The sequence below is a fragment of the Dioscorea cayenensis genome, chromosome 8 (genome assembly GCF_009730915.1).
Source record: "Dioscorea cayenensis subsp. rotundata cultivar TDr96_F1 chromosome 8, TDr96_F1_v2_PseudoChromosome.rev07_lg8_w22 25.fasta, whole genome shotgun sequence".
Classification (NCBI taxonomy): domain Eukaryota; kingdom Viridiplantae; phylum Streptophyta; class Magnoliopsida; order Dioscoreales; family Dioscoreaceae; genus Dioscorea; species Dioscorea cayenensis.
The window spans coordinates 4,927,523-4,947,408 of NC_052478.1; the positions used below are offsets into that span (position 1 = coordinate 4,927,523).

The following is a 19,886-nucleotide window of genomic DNA, read 5'->3' on the forward strand; positions in this document are numbered from 1 at the left end:
ATCCTCGTTTTCATGGTCACCAACTTTTTTGCTTTTCATATAAACCCTCTAAAATAACTTAATTACATCAATCATTTATATGAACCCTTATAAATTTGGGTAAAATTTTTAAGTACGTAATTCAATTTTGGCTCGTTTTCATGTTGATCATCAAACTCTAATTTACATTAATTTGATTATTCAATTTTAATTTGATTTTAGTATATAGTAAATTAAGGGACTTTGAATGAATGATGTGGCTCTTTTTCGATGATATAAACACCTTCAATAGGCTTAATAATGTGTCATGAAGCGGGTTGACTCGAATTTTCAGACAATCATGTAATCAATTAGAGGGTTGAAATTTTTGATTTATTGCCCAGTGAAATCAAATTAAAGTTGAATGATCAATTTGATGCAAATTGAAATTTGGTGATCAAAGTAAAAATGACCCAAAGTTTAATGATCGGGTAAAAAATTTACCCTATAAATTTTAGGTAATTACCTATAAGTCCATCTATAGTTTGCACATGTCCTAAAAAACCTTTGAAGTTTGCTTATTTTTTAAAGATCCCTCCTTTTCAATAAAATCCCCATCAAGTCCATATGCCAGTAACGGAGGTGACTGTACAGTTAAGTGGCCTTGGAAATCACCTCTTTGCCCCTTGCTCAAATTCCATTCTTCTTCTCCTTCTTCTTTCGCCGACAACTTTCTTTGAGAGACGTTGCCAACTGGAGTTATCTTCGTACTCTCGGCTTTCGACCGAAGTTCCCACAAACTCATGAGCCTTCCTACAAGCCAAAAAAAACCCTTGTTCAACTTCCATTCTTCTTCTCCTTATTCTTTCGCCGACGACTTTCTTCAAGAGATGTTATGAAACGGAGTTCTCTTCGCACTCTTGGCTTTCAACCGAAGTTCCCACAAACTCGTGAACCTTCCTGCAAACCAAAAACCAAGCATAAAGGTAAGGAGAAGTCGCCCGAGTTTCTATAGATTGTTATTATGTGCTTTTCATGTGTATTTTTTTTGGTTTTCTGTGTAGAATCCGACTTTCGGTGGTGGTTAGAACGATAATGGATTTCAGACTTTCTTATATATTATTAGGGGGTTTTGGATTTTTTCTGTGTAGTATACGTTTATTCCAGTGTAAAATATCCTCTTTCTGTGTAGAATCCGATTTTCATCATTGTTTAGAACGATAATGGGTTTCAAGTTTTTCTTTTTATCTAACAGGTCAAGATTGGAGATAACATGTTGGTGTTTAGGTCTGAGGACGTCTCGGTCGTTAAGGGTGCCCCCTCTGTTCTTCATGACCACCAATGTTGTGTTCTTTATGACCATCATCTTCATGACCGCAATCTTTGTGTTCTTCATGACCACCATCTTCTTCCCGAACACCTCCCAAAACAACCGAAAAGAAGGAGAAGAAGAAGAAGAAGAAAGAGGGAAAAAAAAAGGGAGGAAAATAGGGGCATTTCTGTCATTACAAAGACAACTGAGTAACGGATGTCATGACAGAGATTGAAAAGGACATTGAAAGTGAAAATGTCATAAAGACTGTAGAGGAAAAATGAAACTTTGTAAAGACTTATAAGTAATTTTCCCTATAAATTTATAATTATATTCACACCCCTAAATGTTGATTTTTAAAATTAAAAAATATATAAAAAAGACTGTTAAAATAAAAGAAAAGAAAAGAAAAAGTACAAAAAAAAAACCATGTGGTTTCCGAGTTTTGCAAAATAAGGAATGGGGAATTTTTTTCGATTCTATGATATGTGATTCCCAGATTTATAAAAAAAGGAAAAACCATCAGCGGCATTAACTTTTCCAATTTTGGCAGGGGGGCAAAATTGTCTATTTATGTAAAAAATCACTGTGTGGTCTAAAAAAATGATTTTTCAACATGATTTTGTTTGATTTTTAGAATTTAAGTTTTTTTTTTGTTTAGTGGAATTTTGGAAGAGAAATAAATTTAAAAAATAATTTTTTTATGTCATATAAGTTGATTTTGAAATGAAATGACAATTTTGCCCATGTGAGTTAACACTGTTAATGGCTTGATAACTGTTTTTTCTTTTTTTATAAATCTAGGAAACCACATATCATAGAATCGAAAAAAAAAATTCTCATTCCTTATTTTACAAAACTCGAAAAGCACAGAGGTTTTTTTTATTCCTTTCTCTAAAATAAAATATACCTCGTTATCTTCAGTTGTGAAGCAACAAGTTATACCAACTTCTTAAAAAAATATATATTTATTAAACCATGAAAATAACAACAATTTAAAATAATTTAAAATTCATTTTAAAGTGATTTTGTAAAGAGCCTGAAATTGCAATAAATATTATTTCTTATCTCATTTAATCAACTCAATTTTTTTTTTTTACAAAAACAACATATTATTTCTATCATATGTGTACAATATTTGTATACTATTTATACACTACCGGGGCATGAAAAATTTGATTATACATCACTCACTTATTATTTGGATAATTTATCACTAGAGTCACTAGATCATCTAGTGGTTGCCTAATCAACTCAATTTTTCTATCAACTATTTTTAGTTATGAAAATTTAAGAACTAAAACTCCAAAATAAATAAATAAATAAATAAACTATCACCTCCTAAATCTTTGGGAGGTGTTTTTTTATTTTTGTCACAAAGTTATAGCAATTAAGTATAAGTATAGTTTTTTTTTTTTTTGGTCCAAACTAAAATAAACCTTTATTAGCTAAATTAGCAAGAATACATGTCATGGTATATACAAGAACATCTTTAATGCTCATTGGGTAAAAGCTCAATGAGCGATTAATCCTCAAATGCTCCATTATAGTCATTGAGTGTTTGATGGTAACCAAATGCTCAATGGTGGGTTTAAACTTTGTTTTTTTTTTTTTAAAAGACAGTTGGCATATGTTTTTTATATTATATAAATTATAAAATTATCTAAAATTTATTTTTTATTTTTAAAATCACCCAAATTTTATTACTGATGCAATTTAATTAATATGTAATTCCAAAGCAATAAAATTTAATTTAATTTAAATTAAGTTGTTTTTTATTTCTTCACCTATTGAATAAATTATTTTTAATTTTTTTTAGTGACAAAAAATTAAATAATTTAAAAAAACTAACGATTACTATTTTATAGAATTTCATATAATTTTTAGAAAATATTTAAATAACTTATTTTAAAAATATAAAAATTTATTATATAATGCAATTATTTATTAAAAAAAATCTAATATTTTTATTAGATAAATATATTAATAATTAAATTTATATCGTGAATAATTAAAACGATAAAATGAAATAATTGGGAATCCTATCCTATAATATAACTATTATAAAAAAATAGTTTAATAAATAAGATTTTAATGGATTAATGGGTTGGTATATATATATTAAACTTTTAGATGGTTTATGCCATAAGTTCCACGTCAATAGTCCTTCTGACAACAACGATATTTTTCACAATGACAACAACAACAAAAATCAATGCAGACGCACAACATATGACTCCTTCTATAAAAGCAAAGAAAAAATGTACTATACCCTCTACTTAAACCCCCAAAAAAAATTTGTTACATAAGTACTTCTCGGTGCTGCTATTAGCACCAATGATTGCAATGTTACATAAGTACCTCTCGGTGCTGCTATTAGCACCCAATGCTTGCAATAATATTTATCATAAAAAAAATATAATATTATGAATCATTCTCTAACCAACAAGTTTCAAGAAGGAGGTGCTTCTCTTTCTTTTTTTCCTTCCCTCTTTTTGTCTGGTCCTTTTTTTCTCTTCCTTCTTTTGTTTGGTCTTCATTTGTAAAGGTGTACTTTTCCAAAGTCATTTCACTTAGGGCCTGTTTGGATAAGCCAGAATTATGGCATAATCTGTACAATATGCCATAATTTAATATTTTCTGATAATTATGCCATATTAACTGCTTTTGAGTCTTATTTTTAGAGTATAAAATTATGGCGATAATATAGACGATTATAGAGTAAAAAAATATTCCACTCTTAGTGGAATATTTTTTTATTATGAAAAGTCTCTCTCTTGATCCGAAGAACGACCCACCAATCCACCGGGTGGCTCGCTCGACCCTCCGGCCAACGGCCTCCGGTGACACGCCGGCGATCCACCGGTGGTCCGGCAGGCTTCCGGCAACTGGTCACCGACCCAACCACCGGTCCCACCGGGCCTCCCGGTGACTGCCCGGCGATCCACACTGGTGGTTCGCCCGGCTAGCCTCCGGTGACACACCGGCGATCCACCTATGCTCCGGCCGACCTCCGATGACCGGCCACAGGTCCACCGGTGGTCTAGTTGCCGATCGGTCGATCTCCGTAATTTTTTTTATTTTGGTAACCAAACACTCATTCTATAGGAATAAAATATGCTATAATTTCTGTAATAATCACTTGCACTTCCTACATAATAAAATTATGTCATATTTTTTTATTTTGCAGCCAAACAAGCCCTTAGTTATGGGACCAAAATATTCTTTGGTTTTGGTCTACTTTTTTTGTGTTAAATTTTTGAGTTATTTATCACATTCAAAATTTTATATAACATTAAATAATGTTTTTTTAAAATTTACCTTTTAATTAAATATATTTGTACAATTTTTAATAAGTCACAATTAACTAAGCATTAAACCATATACTAAATTGGAGTAGTTTTAAAAAATAATAAATTTTTTTTATAAAATATAGGTAACTAATTAATTAGTGTGAATTAGATAAATATAACAAGGAACCAAGGCATAACCTAGTGATTTTCTACCTTGTTTGTGCATGAGAGGTCTTGAGTTTAAAACTTCTCAAGCACAATGCAAAAAATAAAAAAGGTGCTTGGCGTCAATTTGTCAAAAAATAAATAAATGTAATAAGTAAAAAAGCAAATATTATAAATAAATACATGTAATAAGTAAAAAGCAAATATTATGATCCGTGTCACATATGATATTATTATTTTTTTCTATTGTGATTTGGGGCCACATGCAGAGAATACTAGGGGTGAGCAAAACCGGGTACCCAGATCGACAAAAACTCGAACCGTATCTGACCCGGTTTAAATCGGGTATTGAGAATCAGGTACCCGGTTTAAACCGGATCGGATATTAGGATCCGAATTTAAGTTTTATCTAATCTATAGATTTTCTTTATATAATAACATTGGATAAAAAAACAAATATGAAAAATTTATAAATTATAAAGAGCATTAAACTCTTGTATTATTCTCCATACAACAAAATTTATAACAAAAATATACATAGTTTTATCAATCTTAGTCATTAAAAGAAAAAATCTTCGAAAGCATTAAGTGTCTCATCAATAATAATCATTGGTTGCTAGAAGGAGAAGAAATTTGGATGGAGACTAGAGAGAAGAGGCAAGACGATGGCCGTTGGGGATTGTGAGGCAGGATTTGAGATTTTTTTTTACTTTTAATTTATATAGAATTTAAATTTATTAATATATATAACCATATAAATATATAGCTCTTTTAAGTTATCAGATTAGACATTTGAATATTTTTTTTTTACTTTTAACCCTTCTAAAATTTAAATTTATTAATATATATATATATATAATTTTTAAAGGGTTTAGATATAAGGGATTTGGATTTTTTTTCTTTTTTACTTTTTAGACCATATAAAAATTAAAATTATTATGTATCTATATATATAAATATACTAAAAAAATAAAAACAGGATCGGATTCGGTTACCCGATTTTTAATTTCTCCCCGGATCTGACCCGGTTTTCATCTAAAAAATTCGGATCATGTACCCGACTCTTTTTTTCGAATCGGAAACCCAAAAAAATCTGGTTAAAAAATTCGGATACCAGATCGGATTATCGGATCCGGATTTTTTTGCTCACCCCTAAAGAATACCTTAATTCCAAAACCATGCAGGATGACTTATGCTTCACCCATGGTGACTCTATCCCACTTCTACTCTATTGTGTTATTTGTTGTTTTTCTGTTTTCATGTTTTATATATTTTCACATACTTGTGTGTTCTGTGCCTTTCATTTTTATCAAATTTGTGGTGGCTAATTTATTAAAATATTGTTTATTTTTAAATTATTTCTCAAAATGCGCATTTCCGTAATTATTTACGGAAATACGCATTTTATATTTTTTTATTATTTTTTTTAAATCAGTCGGTCCCACTGTGGTTTTTTAATATTTAAATTTAACTTTTTAAAAAAATAGAGGGGCCCATTATTTTTTTAATATTAAGTTTTTATTTTTTTAAAAACTGCGGGTCCGATAGTTTTTAAATTAAAAACATTTTACATCAAAACCTTTATAATTTTCATTAATTTTTCTTATAACTTATTTTTTCTCACTTCTACTATGTTATTTTTACTTTCACTAATTGTAACCGGCTGTTAATAATTTAAATAAATAATTTTAATATTTTTTTCATCATAAGGGGGTTGTTGCAGCGTGTGCATATATTCATCTACATTGGCAAGCATATGTAGATAATGTTTATAGGCTTGAGACAATTTTTAATGTATACCATAAAAAGTTTCAGCCAATGTCAAATGAGAGATAGTAGAACCTCTATAATGGTCCACGTTTATATCCTGATCTTACAATGCGAAGACTAGCTCAGGACGTCCAAAATCCAGTAGAATTCGTAATGAAATGGACATAAGAGAAGGCGGTCAACCAAAGCGTTTTGGTTTATGTCGCAATGAAGGTCATAATCGTCGAAATTGTTCGAATGCCGCTGGTCCAAGTATTATGCCATAATGTTTATTAAATTATTTTATAATATATGTAATTGTTTTAGTTCATTCAAAATATCAAGTGAGTTTGGTTTAGTTATGGGAGTAATTTTTACATGTGAATTTTTTTAAAATATTTAAAATTTTATTATGATAAAAAAATATTAAAATTATTTATTTAAATTATTAACAACCGCTTACAATTAGTGAAATAAAAATAACATAGTAGAAGTGAGAAAAAATAAGTTATAAGAAAAAATTAATAAAAATTATAAGGGTTTGGATGTAAAATGTTTTTAATTTAAAAACTATCGGACCCGCATTTTTTAAAAAAATAAAAACTTAATATTAAAAAAATAACGGGTCCCTCTGTTTTTTTTAAAATTAAATTTAAATATTAAAAAATCACTGTGGGACCGGCTGATTTAAAAAAAATAATAAAAAAATATAAAATGCGCATTTCCGTAATTATTTACGGAAATGCAATAATTTAAAAATAAACAATATTTTAATAACTTAGCCATGTGTGGTTTATCCACACTATTAAAATAAAATAATAATAATAATAATAAAAATAATAATAAACAAGTTTCAAGTCTTATCCGGATTCTTTAACGAGTTGATCCAATACCAAAAACCCGACCCGATCACACCATCACCGGGCGCTGTGAACGGAGTTGAGCTTCAGTGATGAAGATACCATGAAACCCATACGGCACTCGCCGTGGCAGCGCCACCTCCGTCACCACCTCCAACTCCGGCGAGCTCGCATCCATCACCACAAACCTCGACTCCTCCTTCCTCTCATCATGCACGTACGTAACCAAGTACCCATCATCCTCTTCACCTCCACCCTCTCCCTTCTTCGCAGGAACAAAGCATGGCTCTCCAGCGTAACACTCAAGCCCAAACTCCCTCCTTCCAACCACTCCCCCTCCCTCCAAGTCCACCTTCACCACGCCGGAGATCTTCGGGTGGGGAGCAGCCACGCCGGCGTACACATACCTGTTCCTCCTGCCCACGTACTCTTGGTTCACAGAACCAAACTCTAGATTCTCCGGCGAGATCACAGTCCTCGTCACTTTCCCGGAGTTGACGTATATCCTCACCATCTCCAGTCTGCTCCTCAGCAGCTCCATTCTCTCTACAACATACTTCATTGAATCTCCAACAATGTTAAGCCCCACTAGAACTACAACGGCGCCGTCTTCTTCATCCCATGCATTGACCGAGTGCATCATGTTGAACCCCGCCACGTCAAACCAAAGCATCTCCGAGTCATCAATGGCGTCTAGAGGGAGTAAGCCTAAACGAGGTGTTTTCTTAGGGTCAAACTGAACGGCTGGGGAGGTTAGGGGGAGTTTCATGACAAGCTGGACGTCAGAGAAGATGGCGAAGCGTTGAGTAATGGCGAAGTCGTGGATGACGGTGGGATGACGAAGAGAATGGATATGGACTTCGGAGAGCTTCTGGCCGAGGTTGTCGAATCTGAAGAAGGTGAGAAAAGGTGGTGTGAGAGAGTAGCGAAAAGCGAGAAGGTCGCCGGAGATAGGGTCAAGCTTAGGATGCGCAGTCATGGAGGTGTGAAGCTGGCCATTGAAGTCATGGCGAGAGATGGTAGTGGTGTCACCGGTGTCGGGGGAGATGAAGAAGGAGTAAGGGAGGTCGGACTCGAAGAGAGCGAAGGCGCGGTTGGAGAAGAAGAGGAGGCTGGTGTTGGCAACGCCGAAGCCGAGTAAAGGGTTGTACTGGCAGGTAAGTATGCGGAGGAGGTGGACGGCGAAGCGGAGGAGGCCGGGGAGGCCGTGGAAGGAGAGGAGGGAAGAAGGGAAGAGAGGGGAGTTAGAGCGGAGTTCGAGAAGGTGTTTGTTGGTGAGGATGAAGCGGGAGGAGAAGAGAGGAGGGGAAGAAGAGGAGGAGGAAGGGAGGAGAAGAGAGTGAAGCATGCCGTCACCATCGATGAGGTGGTGAGGGCCGGAAGGAGGGAGAAAAAGGTTAGGGCCGTTGCGGATGTAGACGCCGCCGGAGAGGGAGGAGGGAAGAGGTTGAAGAGGAGGTGGACAAGGAGTGGGAGGAAGAGGAGGGAGAGGAGAGAAGTTGTTGGAGAGGACGAGATTAGGGTTTAAGTGAGGGTGAAGATGAGGTGGGTCTAAGAAGGTAGTTATTAGGGAGTCTAAAGTGTTGCATAAGGAGGTGGACAAGGACAGGAGTAGTGGAGGTTTAGGGAAGGTGGTGGTGGAAATGGATGAAGGTGGAGGAGATTGTTTGGGAGGAGGAGGAGGAGGAGGAGGAGATGCAAGACGGGAGAAGCAGGACAACAAGCGTGCCATTTCGCATGTGGATGTGATGGATGTTTTTTTTTTTTTTGGTTAAATAAGGGATGTTTTTTTTGCAGGTGATGCATGTGATGGATGTTTTTTTTTGGTTAAACAAAGGATGTTTTTTTGCAGGTGATGCATGTGATGGATGTTTTTTTTTGGTTAAACAAAGGATGTTTTTTTGCAGGTGATGTTGGATCACATCATTGCATGCGTTGATAGAAAGAGAGAGAGAGAGAGATAGAGAGAGAGAGAGAGAGGTTGGTCACGTTGATAATTGCACAATAATACCTATGTGCCTTTTCAAAACAGAAATGTTCCCCCACAGCACAGGAGTTATTTAATGATATGTTAGAGTTTTTTTTTTTTTTATATATGTCTATGCATAATATTGGCTCAAAATTTCCTCAAAATATAAAACCCAATATATTATATCTTTTTGATAATGTAAAAGATGGAGAGAATTTACATAGCATATATAAAAAGGGTACTTAGGTGGCAATGTTTTATGATTAGTGTGTGGTGCAATAATTGTAATAACTACAAAAAAAAAAAAATTATTATATATTGACAATTAAAATTTTGTCACTAAAACCTCAAACCTATCTATAGTCATTTTCATGCTATACAGACAGCCATAAACCCTATTACAACAGTAAAATTTTTTGACAAATTATCTCCCAACGCTATAAGCTTTATATTAACAAAAATTATGTCTATTCAATAGCCCATCAGCATTGAGTATGTAGCTATAGCCTATACTGACGAACATGTTCGTCACTTTATCCTTTTTCTTAAATCAATTATAAAATTTTTTATTGACGAATAATACTGTAGATAATACCATCAGTATATTTAACGGATAATACATAGTGATAATTTCTAAAAAAATTTACCGTTAATATATCTATTGTGATGAAATTTTTTAATAATATCATCATTATACCTATACAACTTTTGCATATAATATAATTTATAATATTTTTCACCTAGTAATAGATAAAAACAAAAATGATAAATAACAATATATAAAAACAATTTTATTTATTAAATAAAAAAACACAAATAAATCCTACGTTCATCTCGCTTAAAAATTTCCAATCCAAGAGATAGATTTCCACAGTTTGAGCTCCTCCATTCAAAAGAAGAAGCCAGCTTCATATATAAATCATCATCCTCATTCACCCTATTTTCTTATACTCTATTTTGTAAAAACATTTAATGCTATATTATCATTTGATAAAGCAAGCTTTTCACAACAACACAAGCTCATTGTTCTTAAAAAGCCAAACAGATTCTTTGTTAAACTAAAAAAATTAAGTACACACAACATAAACCAATCAAACATCTAAATGGTACTGCACACTATGCTCTTTCCACACTCCTCACTCCTTCCTCCAAGTACTTCTCATAAAAACATGCTTCTCCATCTGTTTTCACTGCCAATACCCCTGTACTCCTTATCCCAAACACTCCCTGTTTTCCCATCAAACTATTAAATTAAAAAGAAAAAAAAAACCCACAACAAGTTTCATCAAAATAATATATATATATATATATATATATATATAATAACCAGTTCGGTGTCCGTTTCAACAGAGATTGAACTCAGTCAGAGTCACACCCAGTGTTTGGCAACCTATCCTTCTCAACCTTCACTCTGTTTCCCATCAACTTCTCCACCATCTCCTTTGCAGCAATTTCTTTATCTCCATTACTCCTCAACATCTCCTTCAAACTCTCACCAAGTACTTGTGCCTGCAAACATTATTATAAACACATATTCCTAAACATATGATAATAACAATATTATTATTACCTTATGCCATGGAGTATGCAGTCTCACATAAGAAAGAACATGAAGTCCTGGACTTACAACTTGAACACACTCAGGCTCACCTTTCTGCCTGTTCGAAACATACACCATAATTTTCGAACAAACATAAAAAAAGAGAGTATTAAGAATTAGTACAACCATACAATTTATTCACAACCATTTATATATATATATATATATATATATATATATAATTCACTTATAAGAAACACCAAAGCTAAAAAATTCAAATATTATAAAGAGTTATATATGTATATAGTTATATATGTGATATGATTATGAAGAACACATCTATAACTAATAATTAATCAATCAATGATCAGTACAAATGAAGCTCAAAGTTGTCAAGAACAAACAGTTAGTTCCGTTGAGTAAACAAATTATAAATCATCCTTCATTTTCGGGTTAATTTAAAAAATAATAAAGTTAAGAAAGAGCATATTCACATATAAGTCACTCATAATTTGATCAATATAATCAATGGATTAAAAGAAAACAAGATCACACACACACATGCACACATATTTTCATGATCAACAACATTAATTAGAAGTATCATTAAGCATCTAAATAATGTTGAAAATTTATGACAGCATAAAATTTGGTGTATACAAAGCAGAAAGGAGATCACATATAAGAAAAATAACTAGTGGGCATTATTCCAATTAAACCTATACCTTAATTTGGGTTGAGCTGGCCAATATATGTTTGACAATAAGCCATACAAATATAATCAATAGTATGGACATCAAATTCCACAAAATAAATAAACCCAACTAGAGTAATAATTTAAGCCAAAAAATGTTGAGGATCCAATCTTTAATTTTGATTAGTAAAAAACCCATAATCTATATCATTAAGCATCAATAATGACTTTGACCAAACAAGAAATGGCAAGTATTATGACTGAAATTTCCACAGAAAACTATGAACCAAATAACCCAGAAAGATAACAGCGCCATCAAGTTTCATACACTAATCCTATTCAAATCCAATGTTTTGCACAATCAAATAAACCTAGAAATAACAACTCAAGAAAACCCTAATCCACACACACAAGACACACCAAAAACACCATTCCTGCAAAAAACCCATCGAAATATGATGAGATTCATGAAAATCCATAGAAACCAGGAAGCTGATATATAGCAACCATAAATGGAGTTTTGAAGATCCAAACATATAAAATATATATTAAAAGTAAAGTAATTCCATTGCTGATAAAAATTCCAAGACATCCAATCAAACACAACCTCACTTAATTATATGAATTGATTAATTGATTATCCACTCTAATACATAAGAAACTACTACCATTTGGGCTATACCAGCAACTTTATTAATGAAAAAATAGAGACACAATGCATTACACACATGACATTAAATAATTGCTTCATCATCATCATCATATTATTCTTCTGTGATCCTCAATATGTGATCACTTTGTAGCTGCCGTCAACGACGACCAAATAACATGAAAAACAAGTTTTTGAGTGGGAAAACTAATAGTAATTTCTTGCACAGAATATAGAACAAAATAAGCAGTAGAAAAAGTGCCAAGAGAGAGAAACAAGCAATAGTAATCTCTAAAGTTGAGGAGAATTATGGACAAAGAGATGAATAGGAGGAGAAAGTGCGCAATGAGGAAAAGGAAACAGCGCCATCGCCATGCCCCCACGCTTGATCATTAATCTTCATGATCCAAGTAAAACTTCTCATTGTTCGTTGGAGAAGCATAGCTTTTCAGTTTTCTTTTGTTACTTTTCTTTTTTCCTTTTTTTTCTTCTCTATGTTTTAGCAAGCCACTTGTGCTTTAAGAATATGGTGTGTGCGCATGATGATGCTGTGCATCCACATTGTGAATTATTCATCAACTACTTTATATGATAAATGAATGATAAATAGAGGCCAAAAGGTTATTATTGAGACAGTAAACAAAGATCAAAGAGACTGTAAAAATAGTATTACCTGCTAGTGATATCAAGTGATCAAAACCCTCACTGAGCTTCCAAAAGCCTCACTCGAATGAAATCAAAAATTCAATTTGTTGTTTATACTGTAACACACACGAGACAAGTGTTAGCTTTGCAAGTAAACAGATCATTGAGCCTACATGTAAACATCATCAGAAACACTGAATCATTGAACATATAAGAAGAATATTATCTCTCCAATTAGTTTTCAGTAGAACGGGAATAATAATCTTTGCCAGTAAATATCGGTTGTCTTGGACAAAAGATATGCCAAGAAGCTTCATAGTATTGCTCTTGATTATGCAAGACAAAAATAACTGTCATAAATTTAAATGTGGATTCTCATTTTAGCTTTTGCATAACACTTGCCTGTAAAGAAAATCTCGTCATTTCAGTTTTCTTGCTAATCCAATCTGGAACCAATTCTTCTAACAAGCTCAATTGCTTTTCTACTACACTTGAAATTGAAGACGCAACATACAGATATTAACAATTCACAGAAATACATAATTTACACAGCAAGAAAAACATGCACAACAAGGTGCTGATCAGGAATATATAATTTTACATGAATTCTCAATCTCGAGGTCAATTATGATTATCTTGTGGATGATAATCACAAGAAGAAATTATCATTGTAATCCAAATTGTTTATTTCTTCGACTTCTCTATCAGAAAGTAATATTTGAGTGTGCAAGGGAAAACCAAGTTATTGACTAACAACTTACATGTACAAAAGATCTAAAATGAAGAATGAAGAATGAAGGGAAAAAATAGTAGAAATGTTTCTTTTCCTTCAATTGTAAAATTATAAAAACCAGAAGTATGTCTTGAAAAAAATTTTAGCTTATTCCATGTTCATCAACGCCAGAAGACCAATAAATATCCTTTATCAGCTCTATATCAAATATATAATCATTTAAAACAATATGCAGGCAAATACAAAAAAGGTGACAAAATCATCTATGATTTAGGTGTATAAAAAAATCATTGCAACCCAATGGTCAATAATACAATCATAACGTAAATTAACATTTTGAGATTGAATGGCAATAATATCTTGATATTTCTAATTAGGCAAAAATATCTTCACATGGTAAAAAATGTTTCTACAAAAAAAATAGTAAATTGAAAAGATAAAAAGTTAACTCTTTTTGCTCATTTCTACATAGTGGCGCAAAAGAAAGAAAGGAAATGAAAGCTGCAACCAAGCTTCCACTGAAAAATCATAAGCGAATTCTCCATGTAGAGGGGAATTCTCAAAAACGAAAATAATAGATATACATAAAAAGGAAGATAACTAACAAGAACTGCAGCATATCAGGAGTTTTTCCTGTAACACATGAAACTAAACATGCATGAAACTATGTAAGTACAGATTACCCATCAAGCAAAAGAAGCACACCTCATTCTCACATCATCCATATTTATTCTTTTGTCGAGTTCATCCATATAGGGGATTTTTATAAGATCATTGTAATCAAGGTCACCTGAACATAGAAGATAAGAATCAACAGTACATTCATATTCTAAACTCAAGATAGAGATTCTAAAATTTCTCCTCTAATTGCTGCACCATTTATTTGGGAACGTCAACTCAAACCAGAGCTGCACAGAGACCTTTTAGGTGTTTTAGGATAAGACTCAAACAGAATATATTTTATTGTATTTAAAAAGAACTTAAAGATTTTCATATCCTCTGTATATCACAGACACAAGTCATGCTTGCAATAGATTTCCTTGCATTAAACTAGGCACAAATTATTTTTGCAAGGATATAGTTTTTGCAAGATTTTGGTCATATTAGATTGTCTCTGTCTTCCTGTTCTACATCATTGATCAGTTTTTTGCTTTAAGAAATATTGGATCATAAGCATTTATACTGACATTTAATATCCTATCAAAAGTAATCAATACACTTAAAATGATTGTGAATAAGTAGTTCTACAGAATGTGTTATATGCCATTATTATTTGATTTAGCAATGTTATATGTCTTACATTTTATATACATATATAAATACAGTAACAGTAACATTGAAATGGATGCATGGAAATTAAAACCACAGTATGGCAAGTATTCCAAGCATCACTATAACAGTAACAAATAACAACAAGACATCAACCAGAGATTAAATCTCTGGTTGAATCTGCCAGCCTAGGTAAGACATCAACAAGTCATCAACTAGACAAATAGCAACAAGCATCACTGTGTACACATGTTGTATGCATATATTTTTGCTCACTTTCTTTCACAGTTATGATGATTCCAGCAACCTTATCATGGGAAACAATTTGACAATACTTTGTAGAGATGTAAAATTAGTGATTGTATTTTGTGCTGAGGAGCAGATTTTACTTCCAAATATAAATTCTGCAGAATGTTTGGATTAGCTATGTTTTCAGGAGTAAATAAATAAGCATTCAAACTAGAGATTAAGCATCAAAACTCAAAATAAATAAAATATTACAGCAGTACCTTCGCCAAATCTCTGGCCAATTTCTTCGAAGTCAGAGCAAGTGAATCCCGCTCCTTGGACAACTTAATCTTCAAAAACCAAAAACAAGGGCAAAAATCATAATATCAATCAATGAAAAACTCAAAGAAATCAAATAAGCATCACACACTCTGAATCAACAACACTCTCCCACTCATCACTCATCACTCATCAATCATCACTCTCCTACTACTGCTCATCACTCTTCCTCTTCACTCTCCCACTCATCACTCTTCTCCTTTCTGGGATTCCGGCCGGCGAGCTAGCCGGGACCTCCGCCGGAGCATGAGCAGGGAGATGAAGATGGGGGCGTTGGGAATGGAAGAGGTATTTGCGAGGAGGAGGGGGAGATCGGCGTCATGGATGCCCGATTAGGCTGGCGACGAGGAGGCGTTGCATTGGGCGGCGATCAAGAAGCTTCCGACCTACGATCGCCTCCGGACTGGGTTATTGAAGCGAATTGTGGAGGATGAAGATGAGGATGAGGATCAAAGGAGGAGGAGGAGGAGGAGGTATGAGCACAAGAAGGTGGATGCTCGGAAGTCGGGAGAGGAGGAGACGGAGTTCATTGATAGGGTTTTCAAGGTCGCTGAGCTGGATAACCTCCGCTTCTTGAACAAGCTTCTTTCTCCTCTTCCTTTTCATCTCTCTCTCTCTTCTTCGTTTCTTATTTTTGGAGATTTATTTTTTTCTATGTCACATTTTAACATTTATTTAGAGTGGGTTTATATATATATTCTGTTATACACTTAAACAAATGTAACTATATTTTCTCAATCAAAAAGTGTAAATATTAATAATAAGCTGCATTTAGTTTTTATTTTATCACTTATCATTGATTTTTTAAGAAACAGGGGTTGAAACGATTGTATTTTCAATGCCAATATTTTGTTTGCACATTGCCTCATTTTGAAAATTGACCTTATACTTGTATCTTGGTGTTCGTGCTCGCAGATGGACACAGAGAGAAGATGGAGGATGATATCAACATTGTCAGAAGGAGTTTGGAGTTTCTCGGTCCACGTGTGACGACGGACTTGGGGGAAACTAGAACTTCTGTTTAGGCACTGGCTAGTGGCTGAGTTTGGTGGTCCCGAGGGTTTCTATCCTTTCTTTTGTATCTCTGTTGTATTTTGTTGTAACCTACCACATCTAGTGGTTAACTTTTGTACTGCTTATTATTTTGAATTCGAAATGATTTATCCACCTTTTCAAAAAAAAAATATATATATATATTCGGGACTAAAACATTAATGTTTATACATGCAAGTGTATTTTTGGTACATTTTAGTTTGCAAATAGTAAATTTGGGCATTTTAATTAAATATCCGTAGTATATATATAATTTTTTTTTTGTTTAATTTTGATATCTTAACCACTATTTTGGTATGATAGTTGATATTTCATTCTTCTCTAGCTCAAACGTGAAGGATTGGAATTTTATTTCTAATGTTTTTTCATGTTTCTCAAAAATACTTTGGGTAGGGCCTGTTGTAGAGAACATTGGGCCAAAAAAAAAATTCATCATAAATATTTTTTAGTTACTTTTCATTATATAATTTAATAAAAAATATTATCATAAATTAATTAAATATGATAAATTTTACCGTTTAAAAAATTAAAAATTTCCAAAATTATAATTATGCATATAAGATCATATAATAATTGTAAAAAAATAAATAAATATAATAAATATAATAAAATATGAATTGTGACTTCCTAGAAAATTTTGAGGTGTTATAGTTAAAAAATTAAAATATTTAAGATAATTATATAGATAGAATTATAGGATGATAGTACATTAAAATTTTAAATATAACTTTTTTAAACAAGAACATGGATTGTGAGACCTTAAAAAAATTATAGCCAGATTTATTGTGCATTGATATTGTCATGGGTAAATTATTTAAATAATCATCAAACTATTCTGTTACTTTTATTTTTGTCATTAAATTGTGAAAAATTTTAAATAGCTACCATAATTTTAGATCTACATTCAATTGATCATCTGGACTAACTCCGTTAACGGCATGTTGACGCGGTCACACCCCTTTGCCACATTAGCATGCCACGTGAATTAAAACCATTTTTACCTTAAAAATAGTTAATTCATATAATTAGTCTTTCATGTCAAATAAAAAAAATGTAATTTATTTTTTAAATTTTGGGACTTTTTTAATCAGTTAGTTTTCATCAATGTCCCTTATTTAATTTGATTTTTTGTCCATGTGGCATGTTGATATGGCAAGAGGGCATGACGTGGCATGCCACATCAGCATGCCTTAAATAGAGTCAGCTTTAGTGACCCAATTAAAAGTGAATATAAAGTTAGGATACCATGTTAAAATTTTTTATGATTGAGTGACTCAAATAGAAGTGAACGAATAATTTTGGTAACCATTTAAATAATTTACCTCATAAATTAAGTGTTATGGTTAAAACAAAGTGAGACATTAAAAAATTACAAGGCCCTATTAAAAAGTCAAATTTGTTGCACAATGATATTATCATAAATTAAATGTTTTAATTAAAAAAAATTAAAATTTTCATGATAATTAAGTGGATGAAATAATACTAAAAAAATAAATATAGTATTTTTAACAAATATATATGAATTTGTGTGCCCTGAAAACTTATAGGGCCCTGGGCATAGGCTTTGATCGCCTATGCCTGAGCCTGAGGCCCGGGTTCTATCCATAATTCAACTTTGGGTACACTTGTTGTGATACACATGCTTTTTTGTCTTATGGATGCGTTGCAAATCAAACTTTTTTTTTATTATTTTTATTATATAGGGACTAGATGTTGCAAGGTTTGTTATCAAACACAATGTCATAGTGATCTCATTGAATTATTTATTAATTTATATCTTATTTTGATTCATTTTAGAATAAGATTGATTTAAAATTTAGATTTAAATCATAAATCCATTATTTTTTTTATTAAAAATATAAGTTAATCCCAACTGATGTTTTGGATATTGATGTATTTAAAATTTTAAGTTTAAGTTAATTAAAAATATATACACACTCGTGATATAGTTCACGATAAATAGTTGTTGTGAGTACTCTATCTATCGACCTAGATTGGAAATCATGCAGTCATCTAATTTTCTAACATTCTTAACAAGTGTTTGAACTGTCAATGCTATTGTGAGTAACACTCGGCAAACATGGAATATTGAATACGATAACATAATTTGGGCTTACAAAAATTGCAAAATATTACTTAATGCTTACAATTGTTTTTTCTTTTCAAAACTGGCCATATTTTTTATTTTTTATAATCATTTAATCAACCACAATAAATTCAATAATCTAATGATAAATTATTTAAATAGTCATCAAATTATTCGTTCATTACTATTTAAGTCATAGAATTATAAAAAATTTCATTGTTGATGTGGCAATGAGACATGACGTGGCATGCCACGTTAGCACGCTATTAAGGGAGTTAGCCTAGATGGCCAAATTGAATGTGAATTTAAAACTGTTTGGGTATAAATAGAAATTTTTTATAATTTGGTGACTCAAACAGTAGCAACCGAATAATTTGGTAACTATTTAAATAATTTACCCTAATTTAAAATATGAATAATTTTAGATAAAATAAATACATTATATACATTGAAAGTGTTAAACGGATTAATACTAAATTAAACATGCTTTTGCACTGAATTATATATTTATACGGGTTTTAAATCAAGTATCAAGTCAAACACAACTTAACACTGATTCAAATGGCTAACCTGATTTGTGACCTCCTTGAAGAAAGAGAGAGAGAGAGAGAGATGATGATGAATTAATGAAGTTGCATTTGATTATATGTATCTCTTCTTTGGATATATTTAGTCTATTGAAGCAGTCTAACTGGACTTGACTATAAAAATGGATTTACATGATGTTTATAATCACTAAAATTCAAGTCTAGCAAGCCTTCTACACGTGAATTTTTATTTTTATTTTATTTTTGTGGCATTTCGTGTTTGGAATGCAATGCAACTTGATTTACATTTGTTTTAAATAAATAGATGACAATCACCATTTTTTATGAATATAAATAGTACCTAACAATAATGGAACCCGGATTAGTATAGTGTATGTACAATACAAAAATAATACAAAAATCTCATGTGAACAGTGTATGGGGACAGTACTGTCGGAGGAGGGATTGGAATCCATGATCTCTCTTTACACTTTGATGTCATACCATTGGGCTATCCAATGGTTGACTTGATTTATATATTTTGTATTGCTTTAGAAAAATCGACCTAAAAGATCTAAATAGAAAATTTCAAAAATATAAATACTATTTATTAAAAAAAAAGCTTTTATTTTTGCTCATAAGAAAATATTATTAGTATATATTATGTATTTAAATATATATGTTTAATGTTTATTAAATTATTACATGTGATGTTTTGTGTATCATATATAAATACTGTATATTAAATGGTATCAGTGATTAGGAGTACATAAACCAATATAATTAAAAATTCCATTGTCATATTAACGTGGAAAAA

At 32.0% G+C, this 19,886-nt stretch overlaps 1 protein-coding gene and 1 long non-coding RNA gene across 3 annotated transcripts; both read right to left on the minus strand.

The window, feature by feature from the left end:
• Window positions 1-7,386: 7,386 nt before the first annotated feature.
• On the minus strand, window positions 7,387-9,069 carry LOC120267179 (zeaxanthin 7,8(7',8')-cleavage dioxygenase, chromoplastic-like). Its single transcript, XM_039274877.1, has one exon. It carries the CDS (start codon window positions 9,067-9,069, stop codon window positions 7,387-7,389), a length of 1,683 nt encoding a protein of 560 aa, XP_039130811.1.
• Window positions 9,070-10,329: 1,260 nt separating this feature from the next.
• Window positions 10,330-16,040, minus strand: LOC120267025. 2 transcript variants are annotated; one of them, XR_005538366.1, is made up of 6 exons: window positions 15,495-16,040; window positions 15,346-15,414; window positions 14,273-14,357; window positions 12,863-12,950; window positions 10,877-10,964; window positions 10,330-10,815 (listed from the first exon to the last, which is right to left on the minus strand). It is a non-coding gene; the product is annotated as an uncharacterized LOC120267025 (long non-coding RNA). The 2 variants fall into 2 exon arrangements; XR_005538364.1 differs by having other exon boundaries at window positions 15,346-16,037.
• Window positions 16,041-19,886: the final 3,846 nt, after the last annotated feature.

Bases quoted from the DNA above. Each gene is read 5' to 3' on its own strand.
- LOC120267179 (XM_039274877.1), bottom strand. From the start codon at position 9,069: ATGGCACGCTTGTTGTCCTGCTTCTCCCGTCTTGCATCTCCTCCTCCT.